At 45.3% G+C, this 9,935-nt stretch overlaps 1 protein-coding gene across 1 annotated transcript in view; it reads left to right on the plus strand.

Moving 5' to 3' along the window:
* LOC108797772 (neurexin-2-like) overlaps positions 1–9,935 on the plus strand; it is a 242,801-nt gene that overhangs the window by 45,927 nt on the left and 186,939 nt on the right. The window contains exon 3 of the mRNA XM_018569429.1: positions 4,231–4,421. Coding sequence (XP_018424931.1) covers positions 4,231–4,421 — 191 coding nt within the window. The remainder of the gene's footprint in view (positions 1–4,230; positions 4,422–9,935) is intronic.

The raw sequence follows: 9,935 nt of genomic DNA on the forward strand, positions 1-9,935 counted from the left end.
TATACAGTTTTAAACCACCTCTATTGCTTTGCACATTGGGGTTATGCATCATGAGGAAATCCCCTTCCCAATTCTCCCTAAATCCACCAGACCCATCATTCTAGGTCTCCTTTGATTGCAAAAACAATTACCTCATCTGGATTAGAACCTTTGGACAAGTTTTGTCTTCGGGGCTCAGTGTCATGACCATTGCTGTGCAAGGTGCAGCTGCTCCTCTCTGTCCCTCTGACTGAAACCTCTACCACTCCCATACTCCTTGGTAATGGTTCCACAATGTTTGTTTTTTTGCAAAAAGGCTGCTAATCAGCTCCCTCCTTACCAAGCCCATGATTGTCCCATTGATCTCCTACAAAGAACCTAGCCTGCCCAGGCCGAGTCTGTATCTTGATAAATCCCGGAGAACTTGCAGTAAGGTTTGAAACAGAAATCCAACTTGCCTGCTGGAGCCAGATTTTTCTTTGTTGAAAAGAAGGATGGTTCAACTGTGCATTAATTATAGGGGTCTTCATGCCATCACTGTCAAGAATCAGTATCCCCTTCCCTTGATTTCCAAACTCTTTAGCAGTCTGTGGGGTGCCTGTGTCTTCAAGTTGTTGGATCATAGAGGGGCAATCTGATTAGGATCTGAGAAGGAGATGAGTAGAAAATGGCCTTCAACACCAGGGATGGGCATTGAATGAATATCTTGTGATGCCCTTGGGCTTATGTAATGCCCCAGCCATCTTCCAAAACTTTGTTAACAAGATCTTCCATAACTGCTTGCATACTTGTGTTATGGTTTACCTTGACATTTTTACCTTCTCTCCTAAATTGGACGCCCATCTCCTCCATGTGATGATGGTAGAGCAGCAACTTCGGGACAACTGCCTCTACGCTAAGTTGGAGAAGTGCCACTTTAAAGAAGTTCCATTCCTGGGGGTATATCATTACGAATCAGGGTCTACTCATGGATCCGCCAAACTCCAAGACATCTCCAATTGGCCTCAGCCCTCTAGACTAAAAGCCACTCAATGCTTCTTGGGTTTCACCAGTTATTATTGGCAGTTCATTTGTAACCATTCCATTTTTGTGGCCACTATTTACTTACCCGTAAAGGCACCAATGCCAGGTCCTGGCCTACCAAAGCCATTGGTCACAGACTCAAGGCCAACTTTTCCTCTTCTCCCATTCTCCAATGTTTGGACATTACTAAATCTCTTTTCCTGGAGGTTGGAACTTCTATAGTAGGAGTAGGAACCATCTTACTTCAAACTAGTAAGAGCAAGTTTTGGCTATGTGCATTATTTTTCAAGAGGTTTTTTTGTTGCTGAAACAAACGATACCATTGGGGTTCGTCAGCTTCTGGTTATTAAACTTGCTTTACAAGAGTGGCAACATTATTTAGAGGGTTCCCCACATCACATTACCATCTACACGGACCATAAAAACTTGCAATATCTGCAATCTGCTCATCGGTTGTGCCTCCGACAAGCTTGGTGGGCTCTCTTCTTTACTCAGTTCAGTTTTGATATTTCTTTTCAACTAGGAGCCAAAAAACCCATGCTGATGATTTGGAGAGTCACCTTGACCCTGATCGCATTATTCCTCCTCAGTGAGTTCTAGCCACTACTTATCTCCAGCCCTCTGGCTTCCTCAGGGTAAGACATTTTTGGTGCCCAATCTTCACTCCAAACTCCTTAAGTGGGAACATGACTCCAAACTTTCTTAAACTTTCTGGTCATCCTGGAGTACAATGTACCAGCAACATTCTTCAGTGCTTATACTGGCCCACTCATCGTACGGATGTCAAAGAGTATCACCAGAAAGTCAGCTCTTACGAGTGGTCTCATGAATCATAAAAGGGAAGGACCAAAACGGACTTCAATTCAGTAACCTTGAAGGAGCTGCTGTTCAAACACAGGATGGGAAGCCTCAAATGTCATGTAAAAAAGAATAAGAACAGCTCCTTCTCTTCATGTCAACACCTGACTATAATATAAACAAGGGTTTGTGAATATTCGGCCACTATAAGATGGCAAGCACATTACTAAAGTACAGTATATCAATTTACAGTGTAATTCTATAAACACACTAATAAGCACAATCTAATGGTGCACATTTGTACAAATACCAAATTGGACACAAGTGGTCACAACCATCATAAATACTTCTTTAAAAAACATTTGTTTAAAACATCAAGAATGGTTCTGATAAGATGTATTATACATTGATTATATGAAAAAAATTGATTGGTAGTGTAAAATACATATAAAAGCAAAAGGTTAACTCTAATAACCATCTATATCTATATGGGAATTGCGAGACAATAGTAAATAACATGTAATACACACATATACTTATATATTTAAAAAAATACACAAATATACAGTATATTTTAAAAAAATTCAGTTCAAATCAATATATATATATATTGTAACAAGGACACTCCACCTTAGTCAAGGTAAGTCAAGTAAAACGCAGTTTATTACTAGGGCAAACACAAAGTATCTGATTATCCACGGGGTAGCCTTCCCCTGTTCACATAAAGGCCAACGTTTCATGCACTTTTCATGATAATCGGCCTTCTTTAGCAAATACCGTCCTTTTAACACATACCGTCCTTAGTAGCTTTCCTCAGCTCTAAGACACTCATGCTGCTCACCCCTCTATCTGCTCTCTTAGTGTGTACCACAGGTCCTAGGGTCACCGACCTTCCTGACATCTCCCAGCCTCCCCCAGCTGTTCCTTGTGCGTCCAGCACGCACCTGAGTCTGCTTGTGTCAGTGTGCCTCCTGCACACACACAACTCCAACTCTCCTCTGAACTCTGGTACAGACTCCTAATAAGGCTGCTCTCAGCCACCTGATCCAGCTATACTGGTCATTGGTAACACCTGGCCCCAGGACTGGAGATCTCATCCCACCCAGAGCTCTAAGAGATCTCCAGAGCTCCAGATCCCAGCTACATTTAGGAAAAACCTTTGGCTGAGAGTCCTGGGTGCCAAAGTCGCCATAATACACCGTGGCATTGGCTTACTCTGCCACAATATATATATAAAATGAAAAAGTGCGTATAAAAACATTGTACTTGAAACCTCTACCACAACCCTAGCTTACTAAGGATAATAAAAATTGTGTATTTTGAAATAAATATTGTATTAGATAGAACCATAGTCATATTTATGGCAACCTTAATGGGCTGTACTGTTAGGACATAATTACGAGAGAGATGATGCCAGCTCCAGACTCTCATTTAGCCCATTTGGGACTAGACTGTTTAGAGTCTCCCTCAGGCACAATTTTTTGGGACTAGACTGTTTAGCTCTCCCTCAGGCACAATTTTTTGAACTTCATCCCTTCCTCAAGATCAGGTGGTATCATTTAAATTCCAAAATACTTTTAGGTTGGCAGCTATTCTATGTGCCTTGACATCCTCATGTCCTATACACTGTGTATAGAACATGATGACTCAGAGACCTTAGACTACTGCAGTGGAGGGGGAGCGAGCCTGGAAGGACTTGTCTAAGAGAAAGCTGGCTCGGAGTTTTGGGTATGACTTTTTTATTTTTCTCCCTAGACCAAAAACAGCAGTTAACTCTTGCAGTGCGGGGTTAGCCCCACTGCAAGGGTTAATAAAAAGATTTGCCCGTAGTTCTTCTTTAGGGACAATTAAAATGAATGTGTACGGATAATGTCAGTGTTTAATTTAAGATAAATCTGCGTGCAAGCTGTTGCTTTAGTGGGAAGGCATATTACTTACTGTATTATTTAGAGACGTGAGCTACTTATTTCCTAGTAGCACCATGGTCTTAGTTTTGGATATGATAAAACATGTACCTACATGGATCTGAATGTTCTGAATGTTTTCAGGTATTGTTTGTTTGTGTGTGTGTTTATGTAACTCTGATGAAAAGAAAATAAATAATATACATGTTCAAGTACTGAGATGAACAAATAAATGTCTGTGCTCTAGCAATGTCACATGTTGTTACTACAAAATAACAGGTAGCAAGTATTACAAATGTATTATATCTAACATCATATCTAATTAGAATAATCCATATATGATTTTGTATCATAATACCACATGCAGTAATAATATGTGTTTGATAATGCTATGTCATTTAATTGCCACATACTGTATATAAGGATATTAGGTATTCCGTGAGTTCAACAGAGGGCAGAAACTTGCATCAAATGCAAACTTCATGCATTAATATTAACTGTGTTTCTCTTTGCATTTAACCTCAAGGTATATACACTATGTCTTTGATCTTGGAAATGGTCCATCCTTGATGAAAGGTAACTCAGAGAGAGCGTTAAATGATAACCAGTGGCACAGTGTTGCCGTCTCCAGAGATCCAGGAAATGCACATACTTTGAGAATTGATGGAAGGACAGTTACACAGCACTCTACTGGTGCCAGTAATCTAGACCTAAAAGGTAAGGAAATGTATTACCATTATTTAAGAAAACATAAAAACCTGGCGCACCGATCTAAGTGCAATATAAAAGTAACTGTTTAATAAAGGTTCAAAGTAATACAGGATATTTGAAAACATCTCACATGTCACACATCAGATGGAAGTCCAATCTCAGCTGCTGGTCTGAGATTGTTATCAGGATAGACGGCACATGGAGAGAGCAGAGTCCAGTCCAGAAAGATCCCAGAACACACAGATCTCATCCAGTGGCTCAGCAGTGCTGTAGCTGGTTCTCATCAAGGCGGGATCACAGCTGTTGAGTATTTCCAGGTCGTCAGGTGTCAGACGTTGCTAGGCAACGCGTTTCAGAGGTTCACCTCCATTGTCAAACCTAAGGGTGGAGTGGGCAGAGTCCTTTATGTAGGGGGAGGGGAAAGGGGAGGCGCATTGAGTGCTTTGGCACCAACTAGAGGGAGGAAACCAATAGTGGTAAATTGCTGCCAGGAATGCATCATAATAGTGATAGGCAAGAAAAACATAATAATGGTAATAATGATAACAATATTATCAATGATAACATAAAGATACAACTATATACAATTATAAAAGACCTATATGGGTCAAGAAGAAAATGAATCAATCATTGGTGGAATGTTACTAAGGGGCCACATGCATGTACAATACGCATGGATGTAGACACATTGCATGTGTGAACAACAGGCAAAAGTGCAAAAGGTGTATTCTTCACATTTGAGGAAAATATAAGGGGGGCATCATGAGTGAATCTTTATTGCATGTATACAAGTGAATAGCAATATGGAGAGCAACATGAGTGTACAATTGTTAGGCTCCAGAGCGCCTCCAGGTGGTGCTGGAGCTAGCCCTGCAGTTCCAGTGCTCACCTGCGGGTGTCTCCCAGCACTTAGCCATCACCTGGTCCGGGGCCTGCTGCCCGACTCCTCATCTCTGCTGATCCGGTCCCTGCTGCCCAGCTCTTTGCCTCTGTTGATCCGGTGCCTGCTGCCCAGCTCTTCGCCTCCGCTGATCCGGGGCCTGCTGCCCGACTCCTCAGTGTTGGGATTCCCGCTGGCTTGTGGAGGTTGCTGTCGGATCCTGGTGGCGGACTACTCAGCCTGTAGCCTGACCCTAGTGGGGGGCTCAGTGTTCTGGCAGAGATACCGGCACAGGTGACCCCACGCCTCCGCAGGTACCCATACAGGCAGACCAAACACGTGTGACCACACGGACAAGGCAAGTATGCTACACGGACCAGGCAAGGATGTTAGATATGTATAGTTTGTTTAATATACACCTTAGACCAGGGGTCTCAAGCCCCCGGCCCTTCAGCTGTGGTGAAACTACAAATCCCATGATGCATCTCTCATCGGGAGACATGCCCGTGGCTGTGAGAATCTTGCAATGCCTCATGGGATTTGTAGTTCCACCACAGCTGGAGGGCCGGAGGTTTGAGACCCCTGCCTTAGACTAATAGCAACAACAAGGCTCAGGACAGCAAACAAAAGACACATGAAACAGGACTTCAAACAGGGTTCAGGACTCGCAGGTAACAAGGTTCAAAACAGGATTGAGGACTCACAGGTGACAAGGTTCAAAACAGGATTCAGGGGGGCGTGGCTTGGCGCATGGAGCGGTGAGACGTGAATCGGCTCGTCTCCCGCTCGAGGACACACTATACTGCAGACAGCAGCGGCTTTCCCCCGGGCATCACCGGCAATGAGTGACCAGAAGAAGAAGGGGAAGAAACAGAAGCGAACGGGTCCCGCGCCGCGGGAATTAACCAGTCTTTTCACCCGAACGGCGCCCGCGGCCTCTGCATCTGCGGCCTCAGGCAAATCCAAGATGGCAGCGCCGGAACTATCTCCCGCGCACTCTGAGGCTCAAGACTGGGAACAGGTGAGCCAGCCATATGAGGAACATTCTCCCCAGGGCTCAGGAAAGCTAGCCCACTACCCCATTAGGGTTGACCAGGCCCCAGCAGATCATACCTTGCAGCAGGGGAGCCAGCCACAGGAGAGAATCTCTCCACATAGCCCAGGGGGTTTGTCCCACCGCTCCAGAAGCAGCTCTCAGGCCTCCCTCAGCTCTCACGGAGGTTGGGACATGGAAGCATACATTAAAGCCCTGCCAACTATGAAAGACATTGAATCCTGTTTTTCACGATTTGAAGCCACATATAAAAAGGAAATGTCCACCTTAAAAAAAGACATAAGCACCAGATTAGAAGATGTTGAACAAACTTCCTCTGATTTGAGAGCCCGGCTGCATGTGCACGATGCCACCTTGCAAGAGCACACAGTGTTACTGCATCAACTGATTTATCAGCAGGATGATCAAGAGAACAGGAACCGATGCAATAACGTACGCATCAGAGGTCTCCCTGAGTCTGTGGAACCCAGGGACCTGGAAGATGCTGCAATCACTCTCTTCAATCAGATCCTGAATAAGCCTAAGGACACCCCTATTGAAATAGACAGGATCCATAGAACATTAGGGGCTAAACGTCCTGACCGCTCCAACCCCAGAGATGTTATATGCAGGATCCACTTCTTCAAACTTAAAGACGACATCATGAGAGCAGCTCGCACACAAGACGCCATCGTATTCAATGACTCCCCAATACTGCTATTGCCGGATCTATCAGGTCACACGCTTACTCTTTGCAGGGCTCTGCGTCCCCTACTCGACCTGCTACGCCACCGCAACATCAAATCAAGATGGGGTTTCCCCTTCCAACTTATAGTTGTACATGAAGGCAAATCGGCTGTTTTCTGCTCAATGGGTGACCTCCCATCTTTCCTGGGCAAGCTGGAACTCCCTCAAGTCTCACTACCGGACTGGCCACTTAAACCTACCCTGCCCGGCTTTGTATCCCCACCAGCGTGGATGCAGAAATCGAGAAGATCAACCGGGCGAGCGCTGGCCTTGTCGTCTTCTAACACCTGACTGTTAGCCCACTCGCCTAAACTCACCTCCAACCTCGATGTCTCGGATGATACATTTTTTTGAGAGGGTGAATGCCTCCTTCCGCACACCGAGTGATGCCCGGTGCCCCACCTGGGATGTTTGCCGTGGTTGTTAACCACGATCGCTGCTGTCGTTCATACTGTTTCATGTTGTTCTTATGATAGTATACTTAATGAAGCTAGTTTAATATGCCATAATTTTCTTTGTTTTTCTTATACCCTTTAGTTACCATGTTTGTACTTTGTCCATGTGCCCTGGAGCGGGAGAAGCCACCTGTGCTTTCCACGTTACCCTCACTTAGGTCGTCAGTGAGTGTGCTCGCTGACATTTTGCACACCTGTAGGGTTTACCGGACCATGCGTTGGTTCACTAAGATGTCATTCTCTCCATACGCCACTTGGTGGCGGGAGAGCGCTTATTTTCTTATATATCCTTTTTTCCTTCTTTCCTCTATCTGCTTCTCTGTCTCCCCTTTCCTGGTTCCCTCCCTCCCCCTTCCCTTCCTTACCCCGGGAGAGGTACACATAGCCGTATCAGAGCTCTTTAGGCACCCATGATGATTACCCCCCATGTTGCTTTGGCGACCCACAATGTGAGAGGCTTTAACACCCCCCAGAAACGCAGTCAGGTGCTCTATCATTTTCATAAACACAAGGTGGGGGTATTGTTCTTGCAGGAAACTCATTTCCGGAGTGATACCATCCCCAGAATACCAACTAAGTATTATCCTGATTGGTATCACAGCACTAATTCTATCTCACGGGCCAAAGGTGTTTCTATCGCCTTTCACAAGACTCTACATCCCGAGATCCTGCAACAGCAAGCGGACCCTCTCGGTAGATTCCTCTTCCTGAAAGTTAAAATGTATGACCATGTCTATACTCTGGCTAATGTCTATTTTCCAAACCAGGACCAACTGACCTTCCTCACACGCGTAGTCACGGCTCTGGAGAATTTTGGGTGTCCTAACCTGATCCTGGGAGGAGACTTCAACCTTTCGCTGGTACCCTGTCTGGACTCTTCTTCCGGTAAGTCCCATCTCTCTCACACGTCCCTTACTAGAATCAGAAATGTATTACTTAAGCTCAGACTGGTGGATGTGTGGCGGGCCCTCCATGCATCTGAGAGGGATTATACATATTTCTCTCCGGCCCACAACTCTTACAGTAGGCTAGATTATTTGTTCCTTGCTCAACATCTACTCGACTCGACCCCTTCTGCCAACATTGGTCTCCTCATCTGGTCTGACCATGCCCCCGTCTTTCTCACCCTAGGTGTTCCCAGTGTTCGACGCACACATTTCTCGTGGCGACTAAATGACAACTTGTTAAACAATCCCCTATGCTTAGACGAGATAACGGCTTCAATACGGAATTTTACGTTAGACCATGCCGGTGACACTACTCACCCGCTGACCCAATGGGAAGCGCTTAAATGCGTAGTTCGAGGCATTTTTATAAAACACGGATCTCGCCTCAAGAAAGCTAGAGCCACCCGCGTTACTGAGCTCCTGGTTTCTATAGCGACACTGGAGGATATACATAAATCTACACGACTTGATACCACTTATGTGGAACTATCAAATGCCCGGCGGGAACTGTTATCTATTTTAGACTCCAGCTCACGCATTGCACGAGACAGGGCTTGTAAAGTAAGATACGAATCTGCTAACAAATGTGGACGTCACCTGGTTAGAACGTTACATCCCCGGCCCCCACGGGCCTTTATCCCTTATATCCTGGACCGTCAGTCTTCTAAACTTCACTCCACCCAGAGCATTGCAAGTGAATTTCGTAGATATTACTCAGGTCTATACAACCTTCCTGCCCCACCCCAAGACAGGTTAGCCGGAAATGACCCCGACTCTCTGACACACTACATCACACAAACTGCATTACCGACCATAGAGCGCACTGTTTCACTGGAACTGGAGTCTCCTTTTTCCCAATCTGAGGTAGACGTGGCGATCCGAACCTTGAAGACGGGTAAATGTGCGGGCCCAGATGGCTACTCGCCCCGGTTTTACAAGGTGCTCTCTGATCTGGTGTCCCCGATTTTAACGCGAACCTTTAACTCAATAGATGATAAGCACCCTTTTCCCTCTACTATGCTGGAGGCGAATATTTGTGTTATCCCCAAACCTGGTAAAGACGCTTCCCTATGTCAGAACTTTAGACCGATATCGCTACTTAACGTCGATGTCAAATTATTCTCCAAACTCCTGGCACTTCGTTTCTCCCCATCTTTACCGTCCATTATCAACCCAGAACAAGTAGGCTTCATACCAGGGAGAGAGTCTAGGGAGAACACCATTAAAACGATTCACCTGATCTCTCACATTCAAAAACACCACACCAAAGCATGCCTACTATCCATAGATGCGGAAAAGGAATTCGATCGTGTGGACTGGAGGTTCCTCCACCAGACTCTTCTCCAAATTGGTATGGGGCCGACTACTATTGCCAGGATCATGTCTCTATATTCCTCCCCCACGGCGAGGGTAATGGTGAACGGCTCGTTTTCCGAGCCGTTCTCTATTTACTACAGA

This window comes from Nanorana parkeri, unplaced genomic scaffold (assembly GCF_000935625.1).
Source record: "Nanorana parkeri isolate BGI_ZX_2015 unplaced genomic scaffold, ASM93562v1 scaffold1334, whole genome shotgun sequence".
NCBI classification, from domain to species: domain Eukaryota; kingdom Metazoa; phylum Chordata; class Amphibia; order Anura; family Dicroglossidae; genus Nanorana; species Nanorana parkeri.